This window comes from Equus asinus, chromosome 6, assembly GCF_041296235.1.
Source record: "Equus asinus isolate D_3611 breed Donkey chromosome 6, EquAss-T2T_v2, whole genome shotgun sequence".
Classification (NCBI taxonomy): Eukaryota; Metazoa; Chordata; class Mammalia; order Perissodactyla; family Equidae; genus Equus; species Equus asinus.
The window spans coordinates 81,088,923-81,105,599 of NC_091795.1; the positions used below are offsets into that span (position 1 = coordinate 81,088,923).

At 39.0% G+C, this 16,677-nt stretch overlaps 1 protein-coding gene across 12 annotated transcripts in view; it reads right to left on the minus strand.

The window, feature by feature from the left end:
• The window catches only part of HADHB (hydroxyacyl-CoA dehydrogenase trifunctional multienzyme complex subunit beta), a 35,535-nt gene that overhangs the window by 16,733 nt on the left and 2,125 nt on the right, over nucleotides 1-16,677 (minus strand). For 10 of the 12 annotated variants that reach the window (XM_044772085.2, XM_070512441.1, XM_070512446.1 and 7 more), the window contains 4 exons: nucleotides 11,119-11,193; nucleotides 10,965-11,009; nucleotides 5,691-5,790; nucleotides 1,037-1,081 (listed from right to left, as the gene is read on the minus strand). In XM_044772085.2, the coding sequence (XP_044628020.1) occupies nucleotides 1,037-1,081; nucleotides 5,691-5,790; nucleotides 10,965-11,009; nucleotides 11,119-11,185 (257 nt within the window). In that variant the 5' untranslated portion in view covers nucleotides 11,186-11,193. The remainder of the gene's footprint in view (nucleotides 1-1,036; nucleotides 1,082-5,690; nucleotides 5,791-10,964; nucleotides 11,010-11,118; nucleotides 11,194-16,677) is intronic. The other 2 variants (XM_070512445.1, XM_070512442.1) reach the window with 1 other exon arrangement.

The following is a 16,677-nucleotide window of genomic DNA, read 5'->3' on the forward strand; positions in this document are numbered from 1 at the left end:
TTAGGCATCTAAGAAAATCAGTCAAATTTAGAGATTTGGGAGTCCTCTACATAAAAAATAAAGATTAAGTAGATGAGATTTTTCAGGAAAAACAGGTGTACAGAAAAATGCAAAGATCTAGGGATTGAAACTTGTAAAATACCTTTAAAAAAGAGAAAGAGGAAGCATTCCAGTTTTTTAAAAAGTAGAGAAGAGGGGCAGACCCTGTGGCCAAGTGGTTAAGTTCGCACACTCCGGTTTGGCGGCCCAGGGTTTCAACAGTTCAGATCCTGGGTGCAGACATGGCACCGCTCATCAAGCCATGCTGAGGCGGCATCCCACATGCCACAACTAGAAGGACCCGCAACTGAAAATACACAACTATGTCCCGGGGGGCTTTGGGGAGAAGAAGGAAAAATAAAAATCTTTAAAAAAAAAAGTAGAGAAGAATAAGTCAGGAGATGGAAGGAAAACCATAAAGGCATAATATTAAGAAGTCACAGGCAGACAGTTTCAAGTACAGCTGACAGTGCCAAGTGCCATAGAACACAGACACTGCGGCCTGAGCAAAGACTGGTACCTTAGTGACCTCAATGTCATTATGAAGAAAAGCTCCCGAAGTATAGTTACTGTGGAGCAATGGGAATGGGAACATTATGATGAGATTAAGGGGGATTAATGGACAGTGAGAAAAGAGCAGCAACCATTGCTTTCATTCATTTTTAAAGTCGTGCCAGAGTGGAAGAAACAGAACCAGACGGGCAGAAAGATCAATTGAAGAGTTTTTTCAAACTGTGAAAGACCTGTGGCTGGTTGAAGATACAAAGGCAAAGCATCAACAGAAAATGAATGAGATAATGCCTTCCATTCACCAGCTGCTTGAATTTGTGTAGCACATCCAGCTAAAAGGAAGAATAAATGAATCTTATAAAGGCTAGTATGTGTTTTTTCACCACATAAAAGTTAACATATCCTAGTTATGGAATTTAAATTAAAGATGATATTTCAAGCGCAAAAACTGGAGAAAAGTGCTTTTATTAAAACTGCATTTACTTACAAAAGTGCTGCTCTAGCCACATCATGTGGCATCAGGTCTTTATATCTGGGGAAAGAACATAAATAATTTAAACCATTAGCTGAGAGCTTTAATAAAAAACGTGTTTCATTCCATTTGAAATACCCAAACAGATCATCTAACATGCTGTTGCAAATGCACTTAATTTTACTATCTAAGGCAGTCCATCGTTTCAAACAAAGAAATTGTGTGACTTTGCTATTTGTCATCCTTAAAAATCCAGCAAGTCTTAACTCCTACTGTGCTGGCTAAGAATCTAACAAAAATGTTACCCAATATCTTACTGCTCAGCATGACATTTGTTAAATATTCTTTAAAACTAAATATTAAATATCCTAAATAAAATTAAATATTAAACATTATAAATATAAAAATTCTAAATAATACTAAATATTCCATATTCTTTAAGATTTTTAAAAAATATATTATTTATTTTGTGATGCCTAAAGGGACATGAGGGATGTACTTTTTAAGAAACTGTGTTTTGAAGTAATTTGAGATTTACAAAAGAAATGGAAGACAGAACAGCATTCTTGTACACACTTTACCCTACTTCCTCTAAAGTTAATATCCTTACATAGTCGTGATGCATTTGTCAAGATTAGGAAATTAACAGTGGCACAATGCTACCACTAAGCTACTAACTTTATCTGGATCTCGCCAGTTTTTCCACAAACACCCTTTTACTTTCCTGTTCCAGGATCTAACCCATGCATTTAGCTGTCATGCCTCCTTAGTTTCCTCCAATCTGTGCATTTTCTGTCTTTCCTTGTCTTTCATGACCTTGATACTTGAAGACTAGGGTTACGGATTTGGGGGAAGAATATCACAGAGGTAAAGTGTTCTTCCCATTGCTTCCTATCAGGGTGTACATGAGATCAACATGACTTATTACTGGTGATGTTAACTTGATCATTCGGTTGCAGTGGAATCTGCCAGTTTTCTCCACTATTTTCCCCTTTCTGTATTCAATTTATTCGAAGTGAGTCACTAGCCCAGCCCTCACTCAAGGAAAAAAGAATTAAGCTCCACTTCCCAGTGGAAGAAGTAACGAAGAATTTGTGGACACGTTAAAATCATCAAGTAATTAATAAATACTATGGAGGAGAGAGTTTGAGGCTATGTAAATATCTTGTTTATTCCTAACATTTCATACCCACTAATTTTAGCATTCATTTGCAGATCTTGCTTGCAGCAATTATTACTGTGGTGTTCTAACAGTGATTTATTTATTTTCCTCATTCCTTTTATATTTATTAATTGAAATTCTTCTGAAAGAAGATTTATCCTTTCTTTCTCATTTATTTAGTCAATCACTTATTTATATCAGATTGGACTTGTGGATATTTATTTTACTCTGGGTTATAATGTAATACTATTGTAATTTATTTTATTGATCAAATCGTTCCAGCTTTGGTCAGTCACTGCAGCTATATCAGATTGGTCTTGTGTCCTTGTGACATGTCTCCATTTTTCTTTTTTTTTTTTTAAGCACTTTACATTCTGGCACTACAAGATGCGTGGGTTTTTTTTCTTTTCTTTTTTTTTTTGAGGAAGATTAGCCCTGAGCTAACTGCTGCCAATACTCCTCTTTTCACTGAGGAAGACTGGCCCTGAGCTAACATCCATGCCCATCTTCCTCTACTTTATATGTGGGATGCCTACCACAGCATGGCCTGCCAAGTGGTGCCATGTCTGCACCCAGGATCCGAACCAGCGAACTCTGGGCCACTGAAGTGGAATGTGCACACTTAACCACTGCACCGCCAGGCCAGCCCCATCGTGTTGTATTTTCTTTGGCCCAGACCTAGTCATTCTTCTGGGGAGCACTGGTTCCTTGCATTGAAGGATGGTGTTTAGAAACCAAGATCTAGATGTGAATTCTATTTGCTTGTTTAAATGTCAAAAATAAATTCCCTTGGGGCTGGCCCAGTGGCACAGTGGCTAAGTTCACATGCTCTGATTGAGCAGCCCAGGGTTCGCAGGTTTGGATCCTGAGTACAGACTTGGCACTGCTTGTCAAGCCATGCTGTGGCGGTGTGCCACATAAAATAGAGGAAGACTGGCACAGATGTTAGCTCAGGGCCAATCTTTCTCACACACAAAAAACCAAAAACTAACTAACTAAATAAATTCCCTTTATTTTTAAGTCAGAGATTTTAACCACTGGATTGAGAAGAAGATTCATTCTTTAAGTTCCTGAAAATTAAAACTTAATAATCTAGGGGCTGGCCCGGCAGCACAGCGGTTAAGTTTGTACGTTTCACTTCAGCGGCCTGGGGTTCACCGGTTCAGATCCCGGGTGTGGACATGGCACTGCTTGGCAGGCCATGCTGTGGTAGGCATCCCACATATAAAGTGGAGGAAGATGGGCAGAGATGTTAGCTCAGGGCCAGCCTTCCTCAGCAAAAAGAGGAGGATTTGCGGCAGATGTAGCTCAGGGCTAACCCTCCTCAAAAAAGAAAAAAAAACCTTAATAATCCAGAAATGCTTTTATTTCACTCTGAATCACAGAAGAATCATCAGTAGTTCTCCAAATCTTTCATAGGTAAAACCAGTTCTTTCAAATTTAGAACAGATTAATTTGGGAAAAAGTTGCGTGTCAATTTGAAAATGCCCAAGTCGTAACTTATTTATCATTTTATCATCTTTATTCTCACGCTCCTACATCCTTCTCTACCAGGATGACTGGAAGACTCCACGTTCCACTTCTGCAGTCTATTCTTAGCAGTGTTTCCAAGCGCCCTCTGCTGTAAGAACCTGGTCTTCCAAACATCGCTCAAGTTGAAAGCAAAGTTTCTTCAAATTAAACAGAAAAAGATCTTTTTCCACCTAGAAAATGATCTTCAATTATAGAAGACTTATTTGCCACCTCAGTCATAACATCAATAATATGACTAAACTATTTGTCTTCTTTATAAATTCTTCCCTCTATATTATTTTTTAGTCACTTTTGTTCTTTATAGGAATATTGCCTTAAAATTTTTATTCTTTCTTCCCTGTTAACTATAACTTCTTACACTACTCAAAGTTTTCCTCTTCTCTGTACCAGTAAATTGCTCATGAACTTTGTCTTCTTTCTCAACTAGAATCCTGAGCTAAACTAAAACACAACAATGAACAACGATAAAAGGAACAAACCCCATACAAATGTGAATATCTCAAATCAAACTCCAGGAAAATACTAATTATCAAAGAAAATGTTTAAATAAATGATCTGATTGTGTGTACATTTTTAATAGTAAAACAGCTGAAATCAAACATCTACATAGTACACAAACAGCCCTTCCAAAAAAATGGTCTTCTTAGCCTAGAATGTTCTTCTGCGGATGGAACTTTCTTTTATTACCCTGCCGCTGCCGAGCACAAGGAGGACCCTATCTCTTCGCTTTCCTGCTGCTCAAGCTTCAGATTCTTATTCTTACTGCTGTTGTGTCAGCACAGGAAAGAGATCATAGAGTGAAACGTTGTTAAATGGGTTACTATGTTGAGAAAAGAGGACGAATGACACTTCACTACTTTCTTACAGCATTACCTCTGTAAGAAAATACTCTCTAAGTACTAAACCAGCTGTTGAAAAACAAACGTTTACTGTTTGTGTATGTATGTGTACACAAACACCCAGGCACACACGCAGGTGAGCATCTTCCACAAGCGATGCCACACTGCTCTGGGCCTTGCTTTTTATACTTAACGTATCTTCAAGACCTTTCCATATTAGTACATAAAAGGTTTCATTATTTGCGCAGATGCCTAAAAACATCCTCAGCATGTTTTTTAAGTTAGTGACTGCTTGTCCAAGATACAAACATCAAAACAATCTAAAAAGAATAGAACTAATGTTTCATTTAGTTTGAGCCTAGTTACCAAAGTCCACTATCGGCTTTTGGACAGATTTGGCCTCACTTTGGGACAGAAAATGATTAGAAAAGGCTAAGGAGAACAGCAGTTTGGTTCTGGGGAGTTTTCCGGCTGGTCTACAATCATTCTGGTTCCATACACTTGGGGTTGTGCTAAGCCAGGGATCTGGACCAGCCCTGTCAAGTCCAACTCTGATAATTTCCAGAAGGCCAAAGCAGTGGATTACTGGCTCTTCAGAATGCCATGGGCCCACATCCTCACTATTCAAACTTCCAAGGAGGCAGAAACAATGTACTTATCTCCAAACAAGGAAAGGATATCTCTGTTGGAAGCAAGGCTATCTGGACCCACACCAGGTTTTCAAAATAGGTCTGGTTCAAGCTAGCACTACACTAGGCTCCTTCATGAGAAAGGATGAAAAACAAATTCTGCCGTATTATTTCACTGGTGGCTTGACTTATTCTGTATTAATTTCATGGAAATGCTACCCGTATATTGGTCCACTAACAATATATTACCTACTGGGTTACATTTACAAAGACCATTTTTGAAAGTGCCTTAAAATAAGGAATAAATAAACTATCAAGTGATGAATGTGTTAATTTACTTGATTGTGGTAACCATTTCACAATGTATGCAGATATTAAATTATCACTTTGCCCACCTTAAAAAAAAATCACACTGTATAACCTAAATATATACCATTTTTATTTGTCAATCGTACCTCAAAAGCCGGCACAGAAAGGAATGAATAACACAATCACATCATACTTACGAAGTGCCTGACAGTAAGAATGGAGTGCGCACACCATCCACCACCACCACGTTCCTTATGTTGGGTTTGGCTAAGGTCTTCTTTGATTTGGTCTGGGCAGCTTTAAGATAAAGTTCAAAGAACTACTGTTTAAAATATATGAAATCAGATGACTTTTTACATTTTCAATGATAGATATTCTAAAAAGAATTCTATCATTCAATGCCAAGTTGCACTTGCCAGTTAGCAAACCACTTCAATATTTTTTAAAAAAAAAAAAAGCTAAGAAATTGACTACTATTTAAAAAGTTTCCAGATAATATTTAAGGTAAATAGAGATTATACCCAATGATGAGGGTATGTATACCATTAACAAGATTATTCTCTCAAGTATTTGAAGATGTATCACATTGAAAGCAGACAATTTGATACTTAAGTCTGCCCTTAATATTAGAAGTTCCAACAACTAATGTCATTCACTCTTCACACAACTTGATATTCTTGCCTTTCTATGTCGACATACAAGCCATTTGGTTGATGGTGATTGTTGTTCTACAAAAACCTAGACTGCTTCCTGATTCTGTTTGGCTTAATTTGCCTAGTTATTTTCTAACATCAAAAGAGCCACTTTCCTCTAATTTTTTTTTTTAATAATTTCTTTTTTTTTTTTTTTTAAGGATTGGCACCTGCGCTAACAACTGTTGCCAATCTTTTTTTTTTTTGTTTTCTGCTTTATTTCCCAAACCCCCCTGGTACATAGTTGTATATCTTAGTTGCAGGTCCTTCTAGTTGTGGGATGTGGGACGCCACTTCAACGTGGCCTGACGAGCGGTCCCATGTCCGCGCCCAGGATCCGAACCCTGGGCCGCCGCAGCGGAGCGTGCGAACTTAACCACTCGGCCATGGAGCCGGCCCCTTTCCTCTAATTTTTTTAAAGAATAAAACAGGAATATAAGCTTGTGGAAAAAAAAAAAAAAGAAAAAGAAAAAGTAAACAATACTAAAATATGGAGAATAAAAACTCAAGTTCCCTCTTCATGCCTTCCCTTGTTACCTTATTTCCCTCCCAGAGATGGATACTACTAATTCGGTGTATATACTTTCTTTAAAGATTGGCACCTCTGCTAACATCTACTGCCAATCTTCTTCTTTTTATTTTTTCCCTTCTTCTTCTTCCCAAAGCCCCCCAGTACATAGCTGTATATTCTAGTTGGAGGTCCTTCTGGCTGTGCTGTGTGGGACGCCGCCTCAGCATGGCCTGATGAGCGGTGCTAGGTCTGCGCCCAGGATCCGAACCCGTGAAACCCCGGGCCGCCAAAGTGGAGTGCACAACTTAACCACTCGGCCCCAGGGCCGGCCCCTGGTGTATATACTTTTAAATCCTCTTTCTTTTTTTTTTTTTATTTTTTTTTATTTTTTTAAAGATTTTATTTTTTCCTTTTTCTCTCCAAAGCCCCCAGTACATAGTTGTATATTCTTCGTTGTGGGTTCTTCTAGTTGTGGCATGTGGGACGCTGCCTCAGCGTGGTCTGATGAGCAGTGCCATGTCCGCGCCCAGGATTCGAACCAACGAAACACTGGGCCGCCTGCAGCGGAGCGCGCGAACTTAACCACTCGGCCACGGGGCCAGCCCCATAAATCCTCTTTCTTTTAATGCATGTGCCTGCATACACTTGTGTGTTATGGATACTCTTTTGACTTAACACAACTCAAAGATCTTTCCAAGTTAGTATATCTAAATCCATCACATTCTTTTCTTGTTGTTAATGCTGGAATTCACCTTCTAGCATCACTCCTTCATTATCAGAGACAGAGAAAAATCCTAAATTGTTGGGAATAAAATTTTAGCAATCACCTTACCACACTCACTAACATCATAGAGAACTATTTATGATAAATATCTACAACCAACTTGAAGGAAATAGTAGTCAAAGCTAAGAGTCAAGATAAAATGGGGTACAAAGACTCTCCTGGCAGCTCTAACAGAGATGTGTTGGTGAAGGAGATAAAGACAACATGGAGATAAGTGAGGAGACTGTGGCAAACCCAAGTATGCGGTGTTAAGGGCCGGGATAAGGGCAGTAGCAATGTGAATGGAAAGGAAGGGACCAATACAAGAGATTGCATAAAGGGAAACCAGGTATCCTAGTGATCAACCAGATATGGAAAGAAAGGGAAACAGGAAGCAGGATTATAAAGGAAGCTTAGAGACTAAGAAAACCTAGCTACTCTACACAGAGTAAGAACTGGTTTTGGAAGAAAGGTGACTTCATTTTTAAACAGGCAACTTTAAGGTGACAGAGAGACATCCAAGAGGACGCATTCATTTGACAGGAAGCTACAGATGCAAAACTAAGGCTCAGAAGAGAAGTGAAGTGTAGACAGGAGAGCCATGAGATATCTGAAGTTTAGAACACACAAGAAAAGCAGAGACCTATTTTGCAGCGCCTGTTCACCCACAGCCCCCTCTAAAGGGAGCTGCCCTGCTTACAGTCTCTGCCAAAGGGCTAGTCATAGATGCCATGTCCCTAAGCTTACAGCCAAAGGTGATTAAATTCAGGCTGGGAACTGGACCACCAAACGTCAATCCACCGAGTAGTCACCCAGGAACTCAGGTCATCTACCTACAAGTGATAAGCTGTGCCAGTCTTAGGAATCTAAGCATAGAAGCCTGGAAGAAACGCCAATAAGCTGAAGCTGAAAGTATGTCATGAGGAGGAACCAGGGTGATGGTAAACTGAAGTCATTTGTAGAGTTATGGGGCAGCAAAAACCCTGAGTAAGCAAAGAAGCTAGCAAGAAGAGTGAAGAAGGATACAAAGAGAAGCAGAAAGGCCAGGAAAATGACCCACCACATGGTGCACAAGAGAGAAAAGTAGCTGGCCCCTGGGGCTGCTTAGTTCCTAACATCTTCCCAGTTGTACATATGAACCCTCTTATCCTTGAGTGGCTAAGTAGTGTTACAATAAAGACACTTGGCTTTGTGATTTCCCCCTATTTGGAGGGCAGAGAGATGTGTGCATATATAGACAGATGTAAATATAGAGAGAGAGAGAGAGAGAGAGTCATTGAATCATCAAAATTTCCATCTGACACGTACATTTCCAGTCCATCTGATGACTGAAAACATCAATAAATCCTGCATCCCTCTATTCATATTCCTTCATCCTAACAGCTCTGTTAAGCAGGGATAGTCACATGAGCTTCAAGAGGAATTAGTTATAAAATTACCGCAACCTAAAACCTGTTCAGCACAGGCACATGCCCGCTTCCTCCCCTCAAATCAGCTGGTCACATTCCTCTGTCTTATTACGAGCCTTCCTGCACCACTATCATCAGTGTTAACACAAATCACTTGTAGGACAGTGCAGGGCTACTAACAGGCTTAAGTCTCACAAGGGCTTACAATACAAGTGGGGAGATAGAAACATACAAAAACAGTTAAAGAGCAGCATAAAGAACACTCTAAATGCCAGATAAATTCTTTCCCTTTGTTGGAATTAAGGATGACCTTCCCCCAGTTGGCAAGAATCAGGTCTATTTGTCTAACTGCAAACCATGGGCCTGGGTAAACATCAGAATTAGGGAAGAGGTGAAATGAGATAAAAGGACTAATTCTCTGTGAGGCTAATAGAAATCTATATTCTAGTTAGAATTTAGAGGCCACAGGAAATATATTTGTTATATAACAACATGAAATTTCTCTAGTTTGATTAGGCAACAGACCTCTGAGAATATACTATATGTAAAACAGCATAACAATATCGTCTTGCACTTTTGTTGAGTTTACTGTTGTCAAAGTGCTTCAGGATACCTTCATAACTATTTGAGGTTAACAAGACCAGAATTATTATTCTTTTTTAGACAAAGAAACTAAAGCACAGGGAAGAAAAGTGACCAGTTCAAGGCAACACCATCCAGAAAGAGATAGAAGTGGAATGAAGTAGAGGTCTTCTGCATCCTGGTAAGATGCTTTTTCTATTAAGTTATTATCCAAGTAGAAATATCATAATAAAACCAAAATCAGAAGTCATAGGTCAATAAAGGACCCGGGCAAGGAGAATAATGGTACAAAATTGTCAGAATTGTTTTTAGCACCGGCCAGTGAAGATACCTATGACAAATAAAAATGGCAAGCAATAGGATATATAGGAGTATATGAGGAAGCCATTTGGTATAAACCTAATTCGGCCTGACTTCTTTTTTTTCCTCCAAAAGGGCCTGACTGGCTATTGAGCACGCATTGCATATCTGCTTAGACATTTCCTATGGCCAGCACAAAGGCCCTTGAGATAAAGATGCAACTTCCCCCCCCACCCCCGACATTAGCAGTTTTCCTTAGGCTAGGAACTGATTGCTGCACTCACCTCCCAGCTCACCTGTGACCACCCAGCTGGAGACAACAGACTGCCACCCTGCTGTGTTCACCAAGACAGAAGACCTACCTGCTATTTCCATCAATTGCTGTGCCGACAGAGTAGTCTCTCGCGACTATTGTAAAAGGGACATTCCAATCATATGTGAAACATCCTCTTTGAGGGTATATAATGACCCTGTATACCCCCCCACCTCTTTGGAGTGCTCTGTTCCTTTGTGGAAAGACTCTCCCAGGTTATAATCCTCAGATTTAAGCTCAGAATAAACTCACCCAAATTTTCATTTATAGATTGGATATGGATTATTTTCGTTGACACCTACCTACAGCAGGTCCTACAAAACAATGTATTCAACAGTGAAGAAGTCTAATTCATTGGGTTTACTAAGGGTCTAAATGACCATATAAAATCAACATGCTTCCTTACTCTTCCATTTCATATTAACTAAACAATCTTCTTTATTAACTAGTTCCCCAGTCACCCCTATTTCAGAAATAGGTCTTCTTGTATATGGGATAAGAAGATAGTCATTAACAGAGAAGCCTGTCACTAATTAGCAATTTAAAAAGTTAACTTTTGGCTCCATAAGTCTCAAGAGTGTTTGTAAGCAAATCATCTCCAAGACTGACAGCCAGTGGGTGAATAAACAGACCAGCAAAGTTCATGGAACCTTCATGACTCCACCAGGTTCCAAATCCCAGAAAGCAGCCTCCTACCAACAGCCTCCAGCCCAGCCCTACACACCCTACACTATGTAACATCATTATCAATTGGCTCTATATTGTTTCAATTTGAAGGCAACATGTTCACGCTGCTCACAAAAAGGGGAGAACTAGTAAATTAGTTTGGAATTTATTCAGAATTCACAAATCTAGACTCTAACATTTAAATCAGAAATGTTTATTTTACAAATTACTGTACCTGGGGTAGCTCGTAGCTGGGAGGAACAGCTCAGAGGTCTTACAGCTGGAAGACAAAATAAAATGTTTACAAAAAGCAATACAATTCAATGGCCGTGTAAGATGCTTATAAACCCAAATCTAATCTTAAAATGGAAAGAACAAATTAAACTTACAAAATCTGAGGGCCCATTTTGATGTACTGGGAAGATTTTTAAAAGTGTAAGTCAAGATGGAAGTCATTCTGAAATCTAGAAAGAGAAGAACAAAAATACATCCTGGGTTATTTGAACAATTCGTAGCTTACAGTGTAGTCTATGATCTCTGATAACCTCATCCATGGCTACTACAAAATACTGTAAAATTTAATCTATTACCAACTATCCTTCCTCTAATAATAATATTAATATAGCTACGTTGACATAGCTTTCATAGCGTGCAAACCACTATTCTAAGGACTAACTCATCTATTCCTCACAACGACCTGTGGAGTAGGCATAATTATTACACCCTTTGTCAGAGATGAGAAAACCGAGGCACAGACGGTTTGAGTCACCTGCTCAAAGACCCACAGCTAGTAAGAGGCAGAGCTGGGATTTGAAGCCAGGCAGTCTAGCCCCCGAGTCTGTGCTCTTCTCTAGGGCCAAAGGAGTAGAGAGACTGCTGGACGTGGTCATGAAGCCACCAATTAATATCCTGATTTTGTATTTGGAGGGAATATACACTAAAGTGTTCAGGGATGGCGAGGTACCATGTCAGCAACTTACTCTCAACTGCTATAAGAAAAATATTTCATAGACTACACTTACTGCTTTTTATAAGCTGGATATTACTTCAACAAAATAAAAACTTGAAAAATATTAAAACCCTATATGTTAAAAAAATACTTATAATATATTAACTACTTTCCCTCTCAAACGGCTAAACTCCTAAAAATGTGTTCCTACAAATCAGTAAGAAGAAAATGAGCAAAGGTTATGAACAGATTGTTCACAGAAATAGAAATACAAGTGACTCTTAGATATGTGAAAAGATGTTTAATCTCACTCATAAGAGAAAAGCAAATGAAAACCACACAGAGATACAATTTTTGACCTGTCAAATTGGCAGACTCAAAGGTTTGATATATATTGTGTAGGTAAGAGCATGCACATACAGGCACTCTCATATACTGCTGCTGAGTGTAAATGGCGCAGTGTTTATAGAGGGCAATTTGGCAATTAGCTATCAAAATTGTGACCACACCTAACTTTTCATCCAGCAATTCCACTTCCACGGATTTACTTTGTGGATGGTACTTACACATTTGTCACTGTAATAAAAAAGATTACAACAACCAACAAATAGTGAATTTATTAAATAAATCATGCTGCAACCACCCAATGAAATATTATATAGCCATAAAAAATAAAGAAATGATTATGTACCAATATGGAGCCATTTCTAAACTGTATTAAGTGAAAAAACAAGGTGCAAAATAGTGCATACAGCTGTCAAAAAGAGGAAAAATAATATATACATTTTCTGGAATCTGTATAAAATATCTCTGGAAGTAGAAATAAGCTGTTAAAAACTGTTGGCTAGAAGGAAGGAAATTGAATAACTAGGGTACAGGGTGTAAGGAAGACGTCATTACACAAATTTTATAATTTCTCAATTTTGAAACACGTTTTAACTTTAAAAAAAAAAAGATAAGAGGGCCGGCCCCATGGCCCAGTGGTTAGGTTCACGTGCTCCGCTTCGGCAGCCCAGGGTTTCGCTGGTTCGGATCCTGGGCTCGGACATGGTGCCGTTCATCAAGCCATGCTGAGGCGGCGTCCCACATGCCACAACTGGAAGGACCCACAACTAAGGTATACAACTATGTACTGGGGGTATCTGGGGCGAGGGAGCAGAAAGAAAAAAAAACAGAAGAAGACTGGCAACAGTTGTTAGCTCAGGTGCCGATCTTTAAAAAAAAAAAAAAAAGAAAGATAAGAATAAACTGGCAAGATTTGCCTATAAAGGCTATGGTAGCCAGCCTCCTAGATGGCCTCCAATAATCTCCACCTCTTGGTATTCATACACTTGTATTTGTATAATCGGCTCCCATTGTACCACAGTTGGTCAGTGTAAACAAAAGAATCCTTCAGATGTGATAAGTACTTCTGAGACTAGGCTATAAGAGATTCTGCAGCTTCTGCCTTGGTCTCTCTCTCAGATCACTCAGTCTAGGGGAAGGCAGTGGGCACATCTCAAGGAGCCCTATGAAGAGGACCACGTGTCGAGGAACTGACGCCTCCTGCCAACAGCCATGTGAATGAGTCTGGAAGGAGATCCTTGAGCTCAGGCAACCTTTCATGACAACAGCCCTGGCCAACATTCCAACCAAAACCTCATGAGAAACTCTAAGTTAGAACAACTCAGCTAATTTGCCCCTAAATTCCACACCCTTAGAAACTATACGAGATAAATATTTATTGTTTTTTGCTGCTAAATTTTGGGGTAAGTTTTTACACAAATACAACAGATAATATAAAAGCCTTGTTTAATTTCTCCTGGATCTTTATAGACTAAAAAGAAGATGACCTATGGTTTTGAAAAAGAAAAGAAAATCACATTTTCCCAATATGTGGATTGGAAGGAGATGGAGGAATCTATGCTCTAGGCTCACCAGCATAGGGATATCCAAGGGATTCTGGCTAGGGAGACAAAAAGCAGCCCGTGAGATGGGCACCACTATTTCCAGAAGCCACATATGATGCAGCATGAGTCCCTTAAGTAAAATTCACCTTGAAATAAAATTTATGAAAATAGTCAAGAAAATACTGATGAAGAAAGAGGGGGAGCTTGCTCTAATAGATATCAAAACTTTCCATAAAGCACCAATCATTAAGCAGTAGCCAGCCCTGAGCCTAGTGGTTATGACTCGTTGCTCTCACCACCTTGGCCCAGGTTCTTTTCCCAGTCAGGAAACCACACCACCGTCTATCCATTGTCCTACTGTGGCAGCTGCATGTTGCTGTCATGCTGAAAGCTATGTTATCAGTATTTCAAATACCAGCAGGGTCACCCATGGTGGACAGATTTCAGGAGAGCTTCCAGAGTAAGACAGACTAGGAAGGATGTGGCCAGCCATTTCCAAAAAAACTGGCCATGAAAACCCTGTGAATGGCAGCAGAGCATTGTCTAATATAGCACCGGAAGTTGAAAGGATGGTGCAAAAAGACCGGGAAGGGTTCTGCTCTGCTGTACACAGGGTTGCTAAGAACTGGAATCAGAATCTGCTAGAGGGCACTAACAACAAATTAAGCAGTGCAATTCTGGCACAGAAATAAAAGAAACTAGTCAACAGAACAGGAAAGTAACTTCAGAAGCATACTCATGTATGAGAATTTAGTAACAGCAGTAATACTATTAATACTAAATAACACTAGTAATAATAAAGATAACATTTCAAATAAGTGAGAGAAAGATGAATTATGGCTAACTATTCAGAAAAAAATTTAGGTTCATTGCTCATACCATAAGTACAAATAAACTCCAGATGAATTAATCTAAAAATATATATGTACATTTTTTTTAAAGGTTTTTTGACTTTTTTTTTTAAAGATTTTTTTATTTTTTCCTTTTTCTCCCCAAAGCCCCCCAGTACATAGTTGTATATTCTTCGTTGTGGATCCTTCTAGTTGTGGCATGTGGGATGCTGCCTCAGCATGGTCTGATGAGCAGTGCCATGTCCGTGCCCAGGATTCGAACTAACGAAACACTGGGCCGCCTGCAGCAGAGCGCACGAACTTAACCACTCGGCCACGGGGCCAGCCCCTGTATGTTTTTTTTTTGAGGAAGATCAGCCCTGAGCTAACATCTGCTGCCAATCCTCCTCTTTTGCCAAGGAAGACCGGCCCTGAGCTAACACCCATGCCCATCTTCCTTTACTTTATATGTGGGACACCTACCACAGCACGGCCTGCCAAGCGGTGCCATGTCTGCACCCTGGATCTGAACTGGTGAACCCTGGGCTGCCGAAGTGGAACGTGTGCACTTAACCGCTCTACCACTGGGCCAGCCCCCAATTTTTTAACTGTAAACATACTAGAAGATATCAGAAAACATTTTTATAATCTCAGATAGGAAAAGGCTTCCAACATATGGCACAAAATCCAGAGGCCATAATGGAAAAGACCTAATAGACCTGATTACATAAACATTTATAATATCTACACAGCAAAAGATACTAAAGTTAAATGGCAAACAACCGATTCAGAGAAAATATATGTAATACGTAAAACAGACAAAGGATTAATACCCATAATCTATAAAGAACTACAAATTCTAGGAGAAAGAGAAACCATCTATAATGGAATCTGTGGTTTCCATCCCAATATCCATTTCACCTCGTTATGTAGTTGCCATATGTGGTTTACACAGGACTGAATCCAGCTCACCTCCAGGGTTTAAACCGGTCAGAACAATCTCATTCTCTCTGCCATTCGTTAGCTCAGGGAACAAGACCTAAAGCAATCATGCATGGTATTGCCTCAACCCCTGGTATGGATTGAGGGAGGGTCTAGTCAGTCTGACATTTAAGTCTTCTGCCTGGAATTCTGAAACAAATTTTTCCTTCTGAGGTTTGGCACAGCAACAGCAGTTTGCAAAGATGAAAAAACCTACCATAAGGATAAAGCTGACCCCAAAAGAGGACAGAGCCGAGAATTTCAGAAAAATAAATGAGAGCCCTGATTGAATCGTATCTGAACCCTATCCTCCAGCTGTGCTTTTCAGCTCTCAGTCAATAAATCCCCTTTAATAAACCAATTTGAGTTGAATTTTGTTATTTGCAACTGAAAGGCTCCCTCCCCTGATACATAATGAGCAAATGAGCAATTCATAGAAGAAATTAAAATGTCAAATAATCAAAATTTTAAACGTTGAACCTCACTAATAATTTTTTTAATTAAAACAAGGCATCATTTTGGGGTTATCAGATTGGCAAAAATTAAAAATACAGCTAATACATAATTCTACCAAGAATGGATCTAACTAAACAGGCACTTTCATATACAGCTGATAGAAGTGTAAACTGTTAAGGCCGTTTTGGAAGGCAATTTTTAGTTATCTATCAAAATCTGCACTATGATTATGCTAAATGAAATAAGCCAGACAGAGAAAGAACAATACCTTATGATTTCACTTATATGTGGAATCTAAAAAAACAAAACAGCAACACACTCATAATACAAACAACAAATCAGTGGTTGCTACAATGGAGGGGAATGGGGGATGGGTGGAAGAGGTGAAGGAGATTAAGAGGTACAAACTTCCGGTCATAAAATAAACATCACGAGGACGTAATGTACAGCATAGGGAGTACAGTCAACAATACTGTAATAACTTTGTATGATGACAGATGATTACTAGTTTTATGAGGGTGATCATTTTGTAATGCAAATAAATGTTGAGTCACTATGTTGTACACCTGAAAATAATATAATATTGTATGTCAACTATACTCCAATAAATTTAATTCACCACATTTACAAAAAAAAAAAATCTGCACTATGAATTTATGAGCCCAATAATTCCTCTTATTGGTCTTCAACCTGTAGAAATATTCAAGATGTGTGTGTAGCATACATAGATCTCTAGCCCATAGAAATACTCAAGATGTCCACTGTAGCATTGCTTACATTTGTGGAAAACTGGAACTAACCTAAATCAATAGGAAATAGTTAAATAAATTATAGTACAAACAT